We start from the raw sequence: 19,427 nt of genomic DNA, 5'->3' as shown, positions 1-19,427 counted from the left end.
GAATTAAATAATTTTATTATACACCATAGAAACTAGATCTGCAATAAACTAATGTCCAAGGACTAAAGTATTTTATTTTTATTAGTAGATCCTAGATGTGTTGGGCCTGATAGAAGTAAAAAAGGCCCAGCTTTGGGCATAGCGCGACAAATTTTAGGTTAAATAAAGCTTTGTCTGCCGTATGCATCACGTCTTTGTTTCTAATTTTCTTGATCAATCCTCTCAAAAGTCAAAACCATGGCCATCAACTTCACAAGTAAGATCCCTCTCTCTCTCTCTCTATAATATGTCTTAATGGAGTTCAGTCGTATTTTGTTTCTCTCATGGCGGCAATTGTCTTTTGTTGTCTTTTTTCCATTTCGTTTAATTTGTTTCCTTTTTCTAACCTCTGAGAATTATGTTTAGGTTAAAAGATCTTTTAACAGCGATTTCCTACCACTAGTTGCGTGAAAAAATGGTAGGAAACAGCCGTTTCTTACGATAATCCTACCATTAAATTGTAGATATTTTTGTAGGAAACGCGAAGGGTATTTCTGACCGTTTTCCTTCGAATATTGCGTAGGAAACAGTTTCCTTCTAATCTTTAAGGTCAACATAAACATTAGTATCTTCTTATAATTAAAAGAGAAGTACAAATTGAACATTGTTAAAATTTTGACAAATTTAACCTCGAAATTAAGCAATTGATTTTTAATTTTGTTAATAGGAGACAGAATTTCAAAATCGAGAGGGGTAATCTTCTTATAATTAAAAGAGAAGTACAAATTGAACATTGTTAAAATTTTGACAAATTTAACCTCGAAATTAAGCAATTGATTTTTAATTTTGTTAATAGGAGACAGAATTTCAAAATCGAGAGGGGTAATTGGGGAAAAATTCCAATCGGGTCAATTATAACCCATTAAAAAAAACACGCGGACCTTAAGTTTCCTTGGATTATGTTACGAGCAGTGGTGTTGTTCTCTCTCTCTCAAAATTTTCAAAGAGAAAAACCATATTTTCTTGCCGTCCGGAGTCGTTTCCGGTTATCATATCCCGTTCATCGGGCTTTTCTTTCAATATACATTAGTGCTTTTGCAGTGTTGGGCTGAACTTTTTCCAGTATCGTTTTTCTTCGGTGATTCTTGCCGCATTGCTCTCGGCTGTTCATGGCCGAATTAGGTGTTAGTTAACATTCTGGTTCTCTGCGACATTTGTTAAGGACTTATGTTTGCTGTTTTTAGTTTTATGGTTTTTGTGCTTTAAATCCTTAGATCTAGGTTAAAGTTGATGATTTAAGTGATTGATTGCTTAAACTAATTTATCTCTAGCTCTTTTCTTTGTGATTTGGTTTGCCGGAACAATAGTAAAGCTATTGTCTCTGATTGAAGGAAAAAAAGAATCCCCAGATGATTAAGATTTATTTTAAACTGTTCTTCTTTGTTGGATCTTCGATTAAATATGTACCTGATCCAATGTACATTAGTATCGATCGTTTGGCCGGAATTATTAGTATTGTTGGCAGTTGATTCATACTTAAGCTAAGACAAGAGTGAGCAGATGCAAGATGAAGAAGAGGAATCGTAAGAATGAGAAGAAGAAGAAGGATGTTGTGTCGTAGGAGGAGGAAAAAGAAGAAAGAAGAAAAGGCACTTGGGCTAGAAGTTAACAAAGGCCCGTGTAAATGGGTTTGTTTAGTGTGTGTTATGTCAAGGATACAACAATCATATAATAATATAAATATGGCTGTATTGGTGTAATGAAGAATGTACGTGAGATTAAGAAGATAAGGTTGAAGTGGCTAAACCTAAACTCTAAAAGTTCCATCAGAATTTAAAAGCAAACACAATTTTGAGTTTGCGGAGCAATAGGTTGAAAGGGGTAGAATTAACATCGGTATGTTATACGATAATATAAATGAAAATGTAATTTTTAACACCTTAAAATGTATAATTACACCACTTAATTACTAAACTACAGAAGTACTATTGGTTAAATATAAAATTATGAAATTTAAATCTTACATTGTAAATAATGTAAAAGTTTAATATTGTTGTATTTGTAGATAAAATTTTATATCGCAATATATTGCGGGCTAAAACTAACTTTCATACCTGCCTAAAAATTTATGTAAAACACAATTAAAAAAATACATCATCAGATTCTATGTATAGTCTCATTAATTCTCAACGTTAAAATATTTTTCCAACCTCTAAATTAATCATTCAAGATATTTGATAACGTTAGGAACCAATAACAATATTGCACATTATTTTAATTCTGAGCACCATAAACACAAAATAATTTATATTAATTTACAACTATAAATATAGTCTACTCACAACAACATACAAATTATTCACCAACACACATTTACCACAAATTTATAATTTGTCTTAGCTCGCAAGTATTTAAATAATTTAATACAACAATAAGAGTGTTTAACAAATTTTTTTTAAGTAAAAAATATCTAACCAACACAACAAACCATATTAACAGTTTCATATTTCTAGAAAATCCAAATAAAAAACACAGACCCGCGGTGTACCGCGGGTTCAAACCTAGTAATTTTACATAACATACATAACTATTAATAAAGTTTTAAATTTACTAATTTACATGAAAAAAAGTTTTAGATAAAATAATTTAAATTATTTTTCATTTTAACATCTTCATACACACTAACATAATTTTATCAAGTCACTTTTCATTATATAAATATTTTTACTTTTATGATTTATATCATAAAAGTGCTTAAATATCACATGTTCAAAACTGGTAAGAAATTTTCTACGTAATTTCTTCGAAATTCCTATGACCCATATATTTGAAGGAAAGTGGAAGGAAACTATCCTACCAAATTCCTATAAAATTCATTCACATTACATTTCGTAGGAAATTGGAAAAAATATTTCCTACCAAATTCTTTCGGTGCATTTTCCTATAAAATTCCTACAAATATCCTACCTATATTCCTACGACGAAGATTTTTGTAAGATTTTCGTAGGAAATTTCCTACGAAATTCTAACAACTGTATTTTGAAGGAAATTCCCTTTCAGTTTCCTACGAAAACTATCTTTCGTAAAAAATTTATAGGTATATGGTAGGAAATTTTTCCTACCATATTTGTTGTAGGAAATTTGGTAGGATTTAGATATGTTTTCTTGTAGTGAGAGAACACTAGTTTGGGTAGTCCAATCTCAAGATGCCTCATTAGTTTTGTACTGTGTCTGTTTTCTTGAGGGTCCGTTAGTTTGTATTGCGATTGCATGCATTATAAGATAAGATAAGAATGACATGCATGTGGTTCCATTAATATTTGTGAATGGAAACTAATTACATTGTAAGATGGTCTCGAGACCCGTATAAAATATTCATTTCCTTCATTTTTAGATAAGGATGAATGATAAAAACGACATTTAAAAGAGTGACAACACATGACACATGAATCTTGTATACTAATAAGAGCTAATGTGTTTTCACCGCATGATTAATTATTATAGCATTTTTTAGAATATTATTTTTATACATATCCTTTAACGTTGTAGTTGATGCAAAACACAGATCATTTACGTTGTGAGGATCTCTCTATCTCCCTTTTTCTCTATGTGATGTTATTGCTAAAGAACCTAAATTCTCTATGCCATCGACTATAATAACACTCTAAGCCCAAAGACAGAGATGATTGGTGTGATTACATTTTCTAGACTATCCCTCTAACCTTTGTGCTCCTATTGTCCTTTTTAGTTCGGTAACACTAGTACTCTCTCTATGTAGCCAGAGAAATTTCCTTCCCAAAAAGGGAAGAAAATGGACTATCTGGTAGATCTAAGGCTTGGCTGTCTAAAGATTCACAGTGCATCCTCCTGGTTAAAAATAAGACATCATATGTTACTACAAAAATCTTAGTATATGCTTGTTAATTATATCAAATTTCTTGTATACCTATCATTGTCATTGTAGGTAGTGCTTGTGTCCATGACGTTATCTTCGGTGTTTAGATAATCCAGAAGATAGCTCAACCGTCCCGCTTGTTCTTCTTGTTCCTCCTCTACAAATGAAGAAACTCATATAGTGTTTACCTTTTTATTTTAAATTTAGATATTATATATATTCTAAAGAAGAATTGTAGTTACCATCTGTTGTTAGCTTGAAATCATTGGAAGAGAAACCGAGGTAAGAGTAATCACTAGGTAAGGACCTAGAAACTGATTGCATGTGTTCCTCAAGAAATTGCTTTTTCATTAGTCTTGAGCTATCACTAACCCGCATTGGCACTAAAACCAGCAAAACAAAAGAAACAGCTAAACAAATAGTAAAGCAAAGATTGGTATATAGATATACAGAAAAAGGTTTCAAGAAAGTACTAACTTGTGTTCATCTCTGTGTCTTTGTCAATGTATTGAGAGCAACACCGGATGTCGTGTAGAGGCTTGTTATTGTCAATGTATCCACCGGAGCGTGATTTTTCCCGATATGGCTTGACGAGAACACGAGCTCCACATATGAAATGAGGATTTCCTTTAGCAAGAATGTGTTTGACTGTTTCGGTGTAAGCAAAAGTTACAAATCCAAACATTCTCTTTTGCTGACAAGGAATCCTCACATCTTCCACTGGTCCAAATTTGGAGAAGTAGTTTGAAACATCATATTCATTGAAACTACTCTCTGCCGGAAATGTTAAGTAAATCTGTCTTGAACCAGCAAGAATCGCTCCCTGTTCGTGTCTCTCTCCCTTGTATTCAACAAACTTTGATACATCTTGTGCTAGTATAACTGAATGTTGCCCATGAGGCCTACAAAATCCATTACACCATTTACCAAAACAATACATAAACTAAACTATACTCCCTCAAATACTTGTGTTTGTTAGAATGTTTTTAGTAACTAACCTGTCGATGAGGCGGATGGAGTTCTTTAATCGAGCGAGAAGCTTGGTGAGGCTATAGCCAGCTTTGCCATGTCTTTGTGACTCTGTGAGATATCCTTCAGCTTGAAGGGTCTTACCGTACTTCTCATAGTACATCATCGGCAATGAAGCTATGGAAATCGGAGCACCTCTTCTTGATTTGAGCAGCTCAATGATCTCTCCTTCTAGCTTCTCAAGAGAACAAGAGGAAACAACATGCTCATCGTCGCTTAAGTTGTTGTTTGGATTAAACATCTGAGCAAAACTATCTCTATCCGGTTTGATATGTCCATGGAAGTACCTACAGTTGTTGCCATGCTTGCAGAACCCTTTGTTGAAGTAATGGCAGATTTTGACAGGAAACTCCGGTAAACTAGGCGATCTGCGACTCGTTCTTGAAGACAAACCTTGTTTCTCCTGAGAGAAGAAACTAGTTGAGAATTCAGGACAAGAATCCTCAAAATTCAAGAACTGAACATTGTTTTGCAATGATGAATCCATTTCGTTCGTAGTCTCCCAAAAACTTGTTCCCATGGACAGAACCGAAGGAGGAGAGACAGAAACCAAAAGAGACTGGTTTGGTGAACCGGTGAATGACCCGAATTTACGGATTTGAATGTGATGAGAAGAAGGAATGTTGTAATGAGAGTTTTTAGCCAATTCATATGTAACACAGTTGATCATGGAAAGCATCACCGAATCTGGACAGAATGCGAGACGGATCATGTCACGATCGTTGTGGTCTTGCATCAACAAGAGATAACCGATGATCTTCGATGCATTCTCTGGCTCAAGTTGATGGATTCTGTTGTGTACAACGTTCATAGCTTCTGTGAAGTTCATATCTCTAGTAATTAACGTAACGTAATGTAAACGTCTTCTCCTTAAAAAATTGTCCTGCATTGCGAATCATTCAAAAGTTTTAGTCAAAATAATTCTACTTATAAAATCATATATATAATCGGACAAGCGAGTAGATGAATGAGACTCACTAATGAACGCACATGCATGTACGTCTTGTGTACAAATATTAGATTTGCATATTGTAAGTTATTCAAAGAAATGTTACAATGTCATGGATAACAAAAAAAACAAAAGAGACAAATTTGTAATCAAAACAAAAATTTTAATCCCAACACAATCTTGAATTTAAACACTTTAACTAATATTTGGTAATCTACACTTATAAACTCAATAGAGCATATACATATATTTATATATACATATTTTTTGTCAAAAATTATGCATATTATTGAGTCAGTGTATATAAAAAATAACAACAATTATCTGAAAATGAGATGATCAGATACCTGTGTATAAGGAAGAATGGTCTCTGGGGATTGAAGAGAAGAATCTTTTAAGAAAAAGAAAAAAAAAAATCAAATGAACTAAGCAAAGCAGAGAAACTCTTCTTCGATGGTCACTGAATCTGCATCAGGCAATCTAAGTTTGTTGCCATTGCGAATACTCTCTTCTTCTTCTTTAGTTTCCTTTCTTGTAATGTCTTTGTTTCCAACACTCTTAAAAAAGAACTAACTGTGAGACAACAACTTTGTTGTCACTTCACTTTTGTCTCTCTTTTGCATAGATTAGAAATCACAACTCCAATAGCAATACGCATACATATACAACTCTGCTAAAAATAGCAAACAAACTTACTATCGTTATATTCGGCGAATTGAGATCTGTATGACTTGGCATTTCTTTTGACTTTTATTTGGATTTTTTTACCATTTTTCATTCTCTTATTCATTCTAAATCGCGTTATCTTTTTTTCTCTACCAATTCTAAAAAATTTGGATTAAAAACTTATATTTTCTAATAATGATTTTTAGTATCGTAATGCTGTTTTGGCATATATATGATTTTTTCATAGCTATACCTACTCAACAAGATTCATAGTTATTAAAATTAGTTGTAATGTTTTATATACTAGTGTTATAAAAATTAGGTATATATACTTTGTGTGTATGTGTATGTGTATGTGTGTATATATAGACTTTTGCCAGATATAGCATATATAAAATAGCTATGCTAATTATAGCTGTGATCCGTGACGGATTTGTTACAAAAAATCTTTTTGACTAAGTTATATTCTTTTATCCATGTTTAGATGCTTATTACAACTTCTACTACATTTTCTTATTTTTCTTTATAAAATTAAAATCTACATCAAAAACTGCAAAACGTTCATGGAGTAAGTCATATTGTCTAACTAATATGGGAGAATTGGCTAATTAATCTTGTGCTTAAGAGAAATGTTATATTACTTCAACCTATATGCGACGGGCCAAATTCCAACGGTAGATCACCACTAACCACTGGGCACAACAAAACGACCCTGACGTTTTATACCATTACCAATCATCAAATGGGCTTCCTAATTTTGTCCCACTTAAACTTAATATCATAATTGGATGTGGCTTACCATAAAACATAACTTCAAAGCGATTATATATAAAGATCCGATAAAGATTCCTAACATAATACCGACAAATTTTGCATATGATCATGAATTATTAAACATTGTCATAATTTATAAAGAGACACGATACCTTGGTACACCTATAAAGTCGAAATGTTTAAGCTCATATTCATAACAAAACAAAACAAACAAACAAATTAAGAAATGATTAATCAGTTAACGAAGAATGAGTTACTCGGATTATTTACATCCATTGCCCTTCTCATATACGTTACATGTCTCCTCCACACCAAACGTCGTACGAGTCTGCCTCCGGGACCAAATCCTTGGCCGGTGATCGGCAACATGTTCCAGCTCGCAGGTTCACCACCACACCACTCATTGACTAAACTTTCAGGGCGTTACGGGCCGATCATGGCTTTGAGGCTCGGCTCGATGCTGACGGTTGTGATCTCTTCGAGCGAAGTGGCTCGGGAGATTTTCAAGAAACACGACGCAGCATTGGCTGGCCGGAAGATATACGAGGCGATGAAAGGAAGAGACAATAGTGACGCGTCGCTCATCACGGCTCAGTACGGTGCGTATTGGCGGATGCTGCGGCGACTCTGCACCACTCAGTTCTTTGTCACGCGCCGTCTTGATGCTATGAGTGCTGTACGCTCTGAGTGTGTTGAGCAGATGCTTCGGTTCGTCATGGAAGGTGGCCAAAACGGTGCGTATTATATTAGATTTCCTTTTATCAGCAATTACGTTCTTAAGAGAAAACATACTAATACAAACCATTTAGCTTCATATCCTTGGTTAATGAGATTATAATTATGCAAAACGATTATGTCCACTGTTGGCTGTTGTATTTCATAAATGATCTGATTTCAATGTTTGAAAAGTGTCACAGAATGTGTATTTTAATTTATTTTATATACGCTTTACATATTTATTTCTTATCAGGTACAAAAACAATCGACGTGGGGAGATACTTCTTCTTGATGGCGTTTAATCTCATAGGAAACCTCATGTTCTCGAGAGATTTGCTCGATCCGGATTCTAAAAGAGGCTCAGAGTTCTTTTACCACACAGGGAAAGTGATGGAGTTCGCCGGGAAGCCCAACGTTGCTGATTTCTTCCCTTTACTAAGGTTTCTTGACCCTCAAGGAATCAGAAGGACAACTCAATTCCACGTGGAGAAAGCTTTTGAGATCGCCGGACAGTTCATCAGAGAACGATCGGAGGTTAGGGAGAGAGAAGAGAGCGACGAGAAGACTAAGGATTACTTAGATGTTCTTTTGGAGTTTCGTGGTGGCGATGGAGTCGACGAAGAAGAAGAACCTTGTAGATTCTCAGCAAGAGACATCAACGTTATTGTTTTCGTAAGTATTATACACACCAAATTTTTTTACGCTTATAGATAATATAAAACGTCAAATGTGATACAATTTTCAATTTTATTGATAGGAAATGTTTACGGCAGGGACGGATACGACAACAAGCACGTTGGAGTGGGCACTAGCGGAGCTTCTACACAACCCAAGAACCTTAACCAAACTTCAAACTGAACTCAGGACATACTTCAAGTCCCCGGACCAAAAGCTCCAAGAAGAAGACCTTCCCAACCTTCCCTATCTCTCGGCAGTTATCATGGAAACCTTGAGGCTGCACCCACCTCTGCCTTTCCTAGTCCCACACAAGGCCATGTCTACATGTCACATCTTCGGCAAATACACTATTCCCAAAGAAACACAGGTTTTGGTTAACGTATGGGCGATCGGGCGTGATCCTAAAACATGGATCGACCCGATTATGTTCAAACCGGAAAGATTTATATCCGACCCGAACCCCCGAGACTTTAAAGGACAGGATTTCGAGTTTTTACCGTTCGGGTCGGGTCGACGGATGTGTCCAGCTTTGCCTTTGGCGTCACGGATCTTGCCATTGGCCATTGGATCGATGGTGAGGTCGTTTGATTGGGCCTTGGAAAATGGGCTTAATGCAGAAGAAATGGATATGAGTGAAAGAATTGGTATTACATTGAAAAAAGCTGTTCCTTTGGAAGCGATTCCAATTCCTTATTTACGGAGCTAGTTTTTTAATCACCAAAGCAATCCAACAAGTCTATAACATGAAAAGAAAATAAAACTGTGCAATAAGTAGGCGTTATTGTCAAAGAATAGATTCGGTTCACTGACATAGCCGAGTTGACCACACATTTGGTGTTACTACTGTCTTCTTTTGTAGTTTTATGGCATTTGTGTGCATCGTTTGCAAACGTTAGCACGTAGACGTGGCATGCAATTAGCAACCACACCCAACGTCCTTTCCAAAAGTCAGATTTTTTTCTGTGCGTCTTCAGTATCCCATAGATGTGCCTTTTGGAGAAGTCCTTGGGTTTAGTTGCTAAAACAACCTCACTAATTGTTAGATTTCTAGAATACTAAGTCCAAACCACTCAACAGTCATCATCAAACGACATAGTCCTAGAACGTCTCTGGTACCGAATCAAATCAAACATGTTTCAGAGAACCTCAACTTCACAAACAATCAAACATAGGACCTAAAAAACGCAAACGCTATTCCAATGTTTCACAAACAAAACGCCTCTGATTCATTTATTCCCGTTTACAAATCCAACGATTCGAAGATCAGAAGAAGCTCAGCCAAGAAACTACCACAAAAGTGAAAGAAACTTCAAACAAAGAAAAAACTGAGAAGAAAAAACAGAATCAGAGAGCTTTAAGCATATCCTCAGCACTACTGTTAGTGAAAGCACCTCCTTCTTCAAGATTCAGAACCTTCACAACACCATCATCAGCCAATATCGCGTATCTCCTTGACCTTACTCCCAGTCCTACAGGCTTATCCCTCAAATCCATTTCAACTCCAAGCTTCCCTGTGAATTCACCATTTCCATCGGATAATAGCATCACCTCATCGTTGATTCCGAGGTCTTTCCTCCACGCTTCCATCACGAACGCGTCGTTGACGGAGACACAGGCGATTACATCGATGCCTTTAGATCTGAGCTCTCCGGCTTTGGATACGAATCCGGGGACGTGTTTCTGCGAGCAGGTCGGCGTGAATGCGCCGGGGACTGCAAACAGGATTGATTTCTTCCCGGCGGTGAGGGAGGAGACGGTTACTGTTTTAACGTCTCCGGTGGCGGGATCGAGGTAGGAGAGGGTGGAGTCTGGGAGCTTGTCTCCGACGGAAATGGAGGCGGACACGGGTGTTGCCGCGAAGGATCTGGTGGTGGCGGAATTGGTGCGGCGGTTGCGGAATCTGAGAGAGAGATTAGGAGCGAGAGAGCGATTGAAGGAGAGCGGCGCGGTAAAGGAAACGGTTGAGGAAAGTAACGGCTTGGCGACGGAGATAACGGTGGCGGAGGATGAGGAGATGAATCTAGAAACTGAGAGAGAAGTCGCCATTGATGCTGTTTAGGTGAAGAGTGACTTCAGGTTTGTGATTTTTTTAAGATTGAGTAGAGAGACTGTAAAGCAAGATGAAAGGCTATGTCTTTATTGGGCCTTAATGGGCTTAAATTGTATTCACCGCCTGGGCCTCTTCGTTTCATGGTTTTATTTTGTAAAATATTTTAGGGTTTTTTTTTTGTTTTTTGGTAGAAAAACATTTTAGGGTTTAAAGTCAAACCTAATCTCCGCACTGGTATCGTAGGAGGCACTCCGGAGAGACAATGTCTAGAATTCGTAGTGATTGGTCGGAGCTTTGTTCCGATATTTTGAGACTAATCTTCGAAGGATTAGGGTCAAAAGATTTTCGTCGAGCAAGAAGTGTTTGCTCACATTGGTATGATGTTTCAAGAAAATGTACGCTACCTCTGTATCCATGGCGAATTCTGTTCAAAGAGGGTTTGACTTTTTTGTGCGATCCCGGTGATGTTGAAGAAAATTTTCACGTAAAAGAACATCTCGGTTTCCATCTATCGAAAAGCTCTGTTATGGCTAGTTGCAGCACCTGGCTCTTGATGAAGGATCCTAGTCTCCTATATCTTTTGAACGTGTTTACTCCTGAGACGATCAATCTTCCATTGATGGAGTCATGTCAAGAACGAAGAGACGATGATTTTGAAGGTTTCATCAAGTCCACCTACAAAAGACAAAAGATATCAAAGTTTAGTTGTGCCCAAAATCCGGCATGTTTTTGGATAAACGAGAGAAGAAGGGATTATGTTGTAGCTTGGAATGACCAGAAAAGCAACAACTTGTTCACATATAAGAAAGGAGATGACTATTGGTATACCCTTGAAGGCATCAACTGTGTAGACATGGCGTATAAAGACGCCAAGCTTTATCTATATACGTTTGATTGCTCCATCAAGATTTTTGATTTCTCTGGAGATTTCCCTAACGAAATCATACGAGGAAACCCGTATCGTAACCATCCGTTTCACTATCCTTTTCAACCTTGGGAATCCGTTTGGAAGGCTAAAGTTGCGACTACGAACTCGGGGGATGTTTTGATCGTTTTGAGCATGAGAGGGTTAGTAGGGGAACGTTTCTTTAGCATGTTCAAGATGAATTCGGAAAGTGGTGACTGGGAGAGAGTAGAATCTCTCGGAGGTGAGGTGTTGATATTTGGTCACGGGGTCACAATCAAAGATGTCAATGGTTGGGGAATCAAGAGTGATTCAATCTGCTTTGGTAATGATGATCTTTGTCCAACTAGTGGCTGTGCTGCTCGTTTTAAACCCAACAAGAAAAATAAGTCTGGTGTGTTTGATCTAGCCACGAGTAGAATCACATCATCAGCTGAATCGTTCTCGAAGGGTTTTTGGTTTGTTCCTGGAGGCCAGTAGGCTTACTGTATTAGCTTTGTTTTTTGCAATATTTTTTTAAGGAAAATGTTTTTTGTTTAATCTTTGGTTGATAAAAAAACTGCCCATATATAGAATATTTGTTTTTGCTTTCTTTCTTTTTAATATGCCGTCGAAGAAGTAAAAGTATCTTTTGATAAGTGGATACTACGTATTAGATGTTAGAAGAGGGCTTGTTGACAATATACTTTTACACTCACTAAAAATGATGTTGACAATATAAAAATCACTAAAGATAGTTCCACTCAAGAACTATAGTTGGGATCATAATAATATGCTTCAGCATTTGATAGGTTAATCAGAACGATCCATCCAACCAAAACAAAAGTTCAAAAGCAAAAAGATGCCAAAGGAATATGCGTAAACCTGAACTGGGTTGCGACTGTTATTCATCCACCTGTCCTGTCCTTTAGGTTATGTTGTGTGTTACATAGCAATGCACTTGGTGGTTGTCTGCTTAAGAATCTAAGACATACATAATCATGAGCTTAATTAATACTATAAGCTTGTCAAATTCATTCTAATTTAATGACTCGTACAACTATGTACATTTAATACTCTATCGAATATATATACTTTCCTTCTTAGTTAATTACTTGTTCTAGTGTTGACCTAATTACCTAATTACTTGGACATTACTGGAAGAGCAACAAAAATATGGAAACCTTTTGGTCATCTGCAAAAGGCGTGCAACGCATCGTTTTAACGTTTTCCATTTCTTTTTAAGTTCGTACTGCCACTATTAGATCATAATACTGTACTAGTTTTAATCACGACGGCTATATATATTTGCGAAGGTAAAGCCTAAGAATCACATCACTGTTATACAAAGCTTCGACGAGTGTTTCTTCAGCAAAAGTTTTTTAAACTCTTTCGTTACGATCTAATCAAACAATGGCCAGTATCACTGCCGTGAAAGCTAGGCAGATCTTCGATAGCCGTGGAAACCCTACCGTCGAGGTTTGTTTCTTCTTATCTTCCTTCGAGTAAACGTTTCACTCTTTCCGATCGTTACTTTTAACTTTAATCGATTTTTTTTTCTCGGATTGGATTGGTTTTAATCTTTCTATTTTAAATTGATCCCATGATTCATCTGTCGATATTTTAGGTCGATGTCCACACATCTACCGGTGTTAAGGTCACAGCTGCTGTTCCTAGTGGTGCTTCCACTGGTATGCTGTTTTTTCGTTTTCCCCCTTCCTCTGTTTTTATGTTTATTCTCTCTTGAAAAAATGTATGACCTGCTTATCAGATAAAATTCACTGTTATTTGTTTCTTTTGGCTTATGTTTTGGATCTGTTAATTCTTGATTGTAAACTATTCCATTAGGAATCTACGAGGCTCTTGAGCTGAGGGATGGAGGATCAGACTACCTTGGGAAAGGTGTCTCAAAGGTGGGAGAGTGTGTTACTGTGTATTGGTTTTTGAACAGAACAAATGTTTATGTGAATGACATGTTTTTCTTATTGGTGTCTGTCTATAGGCTGTTGGTAATGTTAACTCAATCATTGGCCCAGCATTGATTGGCAAGGTAAAGCCCCCTGTTAAAACCCTTGAAGAGTATCTAAAGTTCTTTTTGTTATGTGTTATGTCAATAGATAGTATGTGATTCACATTTCTCAAGGTTTGTGTTTTATTTTTTGTTTGCATGTTGCAGGACCCAACTCAGCAGACTGCTATTGACAACTACATGGTTCACGAACTTGATGGTACCCAAAATGAGTGGGGCTGGTGCAAGCAAAAGGTCCTTTTTAGAGTTTTTGTGGATTCATTTGAGATCATTGACAGATGATCTTAACTAGCCTGCTTCTTGTGTTTGCTTTACAGCTTGGAGCCAATGCAATTCTCGCTGTTTCTCTTGCCGTCTGCAAGGCTGGCGCTGTTGTTAATGGAATTCCTCTCTACAAGGTTTGATCCTCTTGCACTAATAGCTCGACTCTTGTAACCGTTACCACAAAACAAAACATTTCCATTTTTTAAAGTTACATCATCATTTCAATTCTTTTGCTCTTGTTTGTGTCTTTGTGTAGCACATTGCCAATCTTGCTGGTAACCCGAAGATTGTGCTGCCAGTTCCTGCCTTCAATGTCATCAATGGTGGATCCCATGCAGGAAACAAGCTTGCAATGCAAGAGTTCATGATTCTCCCTGTTGGAGCTTCATCTTTCAAGGAAGCCATGAAAATGGGTGTGGAAGTCTACCACAACTTGAAGGTAAATCATAGAATCATTTTGGTGTTTTTCATAACTCGGTTTATGGTGAAATATGATTTAAAGTCAAATAACATGTTTTTGTAGATACTCCTTATACTGATTGATTCCTTGGGGTTAACATGACTTGTCTCACATTTCTTTTAAGTGACTAATTCACTTTTCTTGCTCTCACAGTCTGTGATTAAGAAGAAGTACGGCCAGGATGCAACAAACGTTGGTGATGAAGGTGGCTTTGCACCAAACATTCAAGAGAACAAGGAAGGTCTTGAACTGCTCAAGACTGCCATCGAGAAGGCTGGATACATTGGCAAGGTTGTCATTGGAATGGACGTCGCTGCATCCGAGTTTTACTCATCAGACAAGAAATACGACTTGAACTTCAAAGAAGAGGTCTTCTTTTAATTTCATGAAACATCCTTGTGAAGAGATTAAGAATAATGCTCCCAATATCTTAGCCCCTGCTCTGTTTTTGTATTTGCAGAACAACGATGGTTCTCAGAAGATCTCTGGAGATGCTCTAAAGGACCTGTACAAGTCATTCGTTTCAGAGTACCCTATTGTCTCCATTGAAGACCCATTTGACCAAGACGACTGGGAGCACTACGCTAAAATGACAGCTGAGTGTGGCGAGAAAGTTCAAATAGTCGGTGATGATCTGTTGGTCACCAACCCCAAGGTCTTCCATTGTTAATCAAGCGTTTCCTTAAACCTTTCTTTATATTACTTAACATGTTCATCTCTCTAACACTCTTATACGTAAGCAGAGGGTTGAGAAGGCAATCAATGAAAAGTCTTGCAATGCACTTCTTTTGAAGGTAACATCCTCACCCACAAAGGACTCTTGACTTCATTTGGAATATTGTTAGTAAATTGGTTAACCAAATTCCTTGTGCATGAAAAAAACAGGTTAACCAAATTGGATCTGTGACTGAGAGTATTGAGGCAGTTAAGATGTCAAAGAGAGCTGGTTGGGGAGTGATGGCCAGCCACCGTAGTGGAGAGACCGAGGACACCTTCATTGCTGACTTATCCGTCGGTTTGTCAACCGTAAGTCAAAACCTTACAATGATATTCAACAAGTATTTCAGTTTTATTATTGTTTATATCATATCATGATATTGAGTGTCTTCGTATTGTTGTTAACATAACAGGGGCAAATCAAGACCGGAGCTCCATGCAGATCAGAGCGTCTTGCCAAATACAACCAGGTTTAATATCAACAAGTTTTGTTTTAATTGATTGATAAACGAACATGCACTACACAGAATTATTCGAATATTAATGTTTGTGATATAATGAATGTAGCTATTACGAATTGAAGAAGAGCTTGGAGCAGAGGCAGTATATGCAGGAGCCAACTTCCGCAAGCCCGTCGAGCCATACTAAGAGAGACAGAGTCTTGAACAAAGCTGAGATCGAGTTTGATTAATATTTGAGATTTTAGGGTAAAGCTAAATAAAGGATCAGTATTTTAGTTGAACCTGTTCTGCTTTTAAGTTTAGTTGGGTTTCATGTGAACTCTGCCAATTCAAAGGACAACTACTTTATAATGTTAGTGCCTTTTGTGTTTGTTATCTCATGTGATTCTTCTTCTGCCTCTTTTCTGCTATCTCCAATTATTATTTAACATCTACGAGATTCACATGGCTCTTTTAATGCATATATGTTTCCAAACAAGTCGATTGCACAATCTAACGTAAATCATAGAGTCCATAATTTTGATTTAGGTAGAAACTTGGGTAAGTTTGAGAAATAAAATGTGATGATTGATGAATCTCAACTTCCTAGGTAACAAATGCTAAGTAATACAAAGCCTCAAAACATACACCAAAACTTAAATACAAATCTTATTTCCTCATATCTTATATCCCATCCGCACTGATGAGTCTTGATGCTGTGCTAAGAGACAACTGTAACATAATTAATTGCTGAAAAGGAAATTATACTAAACTAAAAAAATGCAGGCTGTGGGGTTCGAACCCACGCGCACTTATGTGCAGAAGAACTTAAGTCTTCCCCCTTAACCTCTCGGGCAAACCTGCATTGCTGTTGTCTAATTCACTTTTATATATTATTATTAAACATGATAAAATAAAGTAAACAACCTCAACGTCCCTCATGTTCAGATTGCGATTTCTTCTTTGTTGGTTTTGCTTAGTATGCAAATCTAACTACACTACACGCTCCATATCCACAAATCCCAAGTAGTATTTGTAGGCTTGTAGCTACGACTCAAAATATTGTTAATAACCACAAAATCAACATGACATTGATAGATAGATAACACTTCTGTTTTCCTCCATATGTTCCTCTCTCTCTCTCTCTTTTCTCATATCCACACAACAATCTCTCTGGTTAAGTAACAGTATGTCACAAACACATCCACAAGAACAATGCAATTACATATCTTCAACTAGATAAAATACCAGAAATTGCAGTTCAACACCCTGAATTTATTTTGTCAGTCTCAGAGGTTTTATCATAAAACTCTGTCAAATGTAATATTCTTCTTCATAGAGTGTTTCCCATTACTTTAAATATCTTAGGGAAATAAATTTTGTTTTTTTGCATCAGCAAAACAATGTAAACCACAAAAGACAAATGAGACAACGTGTATAAAACTTGTCAAAAGAGAGCAAAAAGAGTTTTCTTTTTTTTTGCCTCCCAAACAGTTTGCTTGAGCAAAATTCAGTTGTTTGAACGTTTCAAGTAAACAACTACGGCTACGCTTGTTAGGGCAACAGCTCCTGTAACCACCACACCACCACGCCATGAAACCAATCCACTTCCTCTATCTCGAGAATCCGCTTTCTTGAGTTGCGTGGTTTCTGAGCTCAAGCTCCTTGTTGACTCAGTGAAGTCCAGATGCAGCCTCAAAACCTTTTGTCCTGTAGATCTAGCAAGAGTAACAGCACCAACCAAATCGCTATCCGATGTAATCAAAACCTTATCACCTTCATCGTCCTCATATATAATCTGAGGCCGTTGTTCCACATTGTTGTTGTCGCTGCCAATTCTTTGCATCACAATACCCATCAGCTCTTCGAGGTTTTCAGCTGCGGAAGTAAACCGATGTACACGGCCCTTAAGGTCTTCGAATTTGAATGAAAACGAGTTCCCGAGTCCTAGAGATGGGTAAGAACTGAGCTTCCCGATATCTGACTGTTGCATCATTGCCGACATTTCGCTTTGAGTATCAGAATCATCAGGCGGCTCTAAAGCAAGAGCTGAATCCCAGAATTTCTGCATCATCGTGTTCGCCATATCATTCACAGCTCCAGAGCTATTCTCGACCATTGAAATAGCAGCGTGAGTAATCTGAAGAACATCTACACAAGCTGCAGCGGATCCGTCTTTATCAATAATAGGAAGATGTAGAAACTTCCCATCATGCATTATATGCAACGCATCCAGAATCGTTGTCTCCAGCGATGCACATTCTGGATTCGGTGTCATTACCTTCTCGACAAGAGTCAGTTCAGGAGATAAATTCTGTGCCACCACTCGCATCAGAATGTCTTTTGAAGTCAAGATTCCATGGATTTTGTTCCCCATGGAAATGATTACAGAGTTAACCCGCAAATCCCGCATCTTTTTGGCAGCAACATAAACAGGATCTGATGGTGCTACAAGTGCAACCTTTGAATTATCAGTGATGATCGTTGACAAGGCGGGCTTAAACATTCTCTCCCTCAAGGTTTCAATGAAAGCATATGGCGCAGAATACCCGCTTCCCCATTGCTTCTCTACACCTTCCACTGCAGCTGCTAAAGCACTGCCTTGCTCTGCAGCTTTCTCCATCCTAGAAATAGCATCATATAGACACTTTGTAATATCCAACAAAGCAATGACTTCACCATTCTCTACAACAGGCAAGTGCCTAAATTTCCCTTGAACCATCTTCTGAAGAGCCTCAAGCGCCAACGAATCAGAAGTGACAAAAATAGGATTCCTGGTCATAACCTTAGAGACCAAAGTTTGATCCGGTCTCAACCCTTCAGCAATCACTCTTGTAGCTACATCTTTATCAGTAACAATCCCGGAGAGAAGCGCACTTGAATCAGTCAACAAACAAGCATCAACACGACGAGCAGCCATCCTTCGACAAGCATCAAAAACAGTGGTTCCTTCAGGAATAGTAAGAGCTTTCGATAAACGAAGTTTCTTCACAGTTCTCTCTCCGTTAGAAGGAGGTTGAGATTGAGGTTGAGGGGGAGGTGAATTGGGTTTTGAGGTGGTTCCATTAACGCTTCCGTTCTCTGATTGAACTGGCTTTTTGGAAGGTGGTGGTCCTCTGCGAACACTCGAAGAAGTGCTTCTTCTCCCTGATGTTGAAGACAGACCCGTCGCTTGAGTACTCATATTCGATCAATCTAGGCTTTTCTGAGATCTCTGAATCCGTCAAAAATGATTCCTTTAGAAATTTAACTCGTCTCTGCAAATGAAAAATCCAACCTTTAAAATTCAAATAACATAAAAATCTGTATTTAAGCACAAATCTGAGTAAAACCCAATTTGACAATAAACACGATTTGTTCTGAGACTCGGACGCACATACACGGGAAAGAAAGAAAAAAAAAGCATCGACGGTCGGAAAAAAAGATTCGAAAGAGAAATGATAAAACTCGAAAAACCTAGTAGAAGATTATGATTTTAGGGTTTACCTTGTTCTTCAACCTTCCTATCTGGAGCACTCAGCAAACGGCTCTTAACAATTGTGTGAAGCCATTTATCAAGTTTTCATTGGCTGTTCTTTGATTCCGTGTGTGTGGTGGTTCGCCTCACCTCCCTCTTCGTCTTTCCTTTTTTATAAATGGACGACTTCCGAAAAATGTAAATATTTTTTTAATGTGTTGATATATAACAGATCCGTAAAAGTAAAACCAAACGAAAGAACCGGGAATTAAATGTTGTCTGATAAATGTCCATATCTACCCTTTCTTTCCTTTTTAAAAGTATGAAATTTTGAATCACCAACAAGTTGGATTTATCTCTTGTGTGTAATCTAAAAGAGTTAATGGCGGATATAAATACAAAATTTATCATCGAAAATGTCCAAATAAAGAGATTTATGT

General features: G+C 37.3%; 6 protein-coding genes and 1 non-coding gene across 7 annotated transcripts; 3 read left to right on the top strand and 4 right to left on the bottom strand.

Moving 5' to 3' along the window:
- Nucleotides 1-3,749: 3,749 nt before the first annotated feature.
- On the bottom strand, nt 3,750-5,732 carry LOC17886691 (zinc finger CCCH domain-containing protein 18). The gene is made up of 5 exons (XM_006292939.1): nt 4,873-5,732; nt 4,352-4,776; nt 4,117-4,257; nt 3,926-4,031; nt 3,750-3,846 (listed from the first exon to the last, which is right to left on the bottom strand). Exons 1-5 carry the CDS (start codon nt 5,730-5,732, stop codon nt 3,750-3,752), a joined length of 1,629 nt encoding a protein of 542 aa, XP_006293001.1.
- Nucleotides 5,733-7,513: 1,781 nt separating this feature from the next.
- Nucleotides 7,514-9,611, top strand: LOC17886032 (cytochrome P450 76A1). The gene is made up of 3 exons (XM_006292986.2): nt 7,514-8,026; nt 8,263-8,681; nt 8,767-9,611. The coding sequence occupies exons 1-3, from the start codon at nt 7,519-7,521 to the stop codon at nt 9,391-9,393; spliced, it is 1,554 nt and encodes a 517-aa protein (XP_006293048.1). The 5' UTR covers nt 7,514-7,518; the 3' UTR covers nt 9,394-9,611.
- Nucleotides 9,612-9,863: 252 nt separating this feature from the next.
- LOC17887033 (peroxiredoxin-2E, chloroplastic) lies at nt 9,864-10,774 on the bottom strand. Its single transcript, XM_006291728.2, has one exon. It carries the CDS (start codon nt 10,731-10,733, stop codon nt 10,032-10,034), a length of 702 nt encoding a protein of 233 aa, XP_006291790.1. The 5' UTR covers nt 10,734-10,774; the 3' UTR covers nt 9,864-10,031.
- Nucleotides 10,775-10,999: 225 nt separating this feature from the next.
- Nucleotides 11,000-12,121, top strand: LOC17885330 (putative F-box protein At2g33200). Its single transcript, XM_006292540.1, has one exon. It carries the CDS (start codon nt 11,000-11,002, stop codon nt 12,119-12,121), a length of 1,122 nt encoding a protein of 373 aa, XP_006292602.1.
- Nucleotides 12,122-12,956: 835 nt separating this feature from the next.
- Nucleotides 12,957-15,926, top strand: LOC17886426 (bifunctional enolase 2/transcriptional activator). The gene is made up of 13 exons (XM_006291074.2): nt 12,957-13,099; nt 13,248-13,311; nt 13,469-13,533; nt 13,623-13,670; nt 13,797-13,883; nt 13,967-14,047; nt 14,170-14,352; nt 14,527-14,742; nt 14,834-15,028; nt 15,117-15,167; nt 15,259-15,399; nt 15,504-15,560; nt 15,658-15,926. The coding sequence occupies exons 1-13, from the start codon at nt 13,034-13,036 to the stop codon at nt 15,736-15,738; spliced, it is 1,335 nt and encodes a 444-aa protein (XP_006291136.1). The 5' UTR covers nt 12,957-13,033; the 3' UTR covers nt 15,739-15,926.
- A 385-nt stretch (nt 15,927-16,311) lies between these two features.
- On the bottom strand, nt 16,312-16,394 carry TRNAL-UAA. Its single transcript has one exon. It is a non-coding gene; the product is annotated as a tRNA-Leu (tRNA).
- A 455-nt stretch (nt 16,395-16,849) lies between these two features.
- Nucleotides 16,850-19,160, bottom strand: LOC17886076 (CBS domain-containing protein CBSCBSPB3). Its single transcript, XM_006290777.2, has 2 exons — nt 19,017-19,160; nt 16,850-18,787 (listed from the first exon to the last, which is right to left on the bottom strand). The coding sequence occupies exon 2, from the start codon at nt 18,712-18,714 to the stop codon at nt 17,041-17,043; it is 1,674 nt and encodes a 557-aa protein (XP_006290839.1). The 5' UTR covers nt 18,715-18,787; nt 19,017-19,160; the 3' UTR covers nt 16,850-17,040.
- Nucleotides 19,161-19,427: the final 267 nt, after the last annotated feature.

Source organism: Capsella rubella, unplaced genomic scaffold, assembly GCF_000375325.1.
Source record: "Capsella rubella cultivar Monte Gargano unplaced genomic scaffold, Caprub1_0 scaffold_5, whole genome shotgun sequence".
Taxonomy (NCBI): Eukaryota; Viridiplantae; Streptophyta; class Magnoliopsida; order Brassicales; family Brassicaceae; genus Capsella; species Capsella rubella.
The sequence above is the reverse complement of the archived record's forward strand: the minus strand, read 5'-3'. Positions and strand labels throughout refer to the sequence as shown.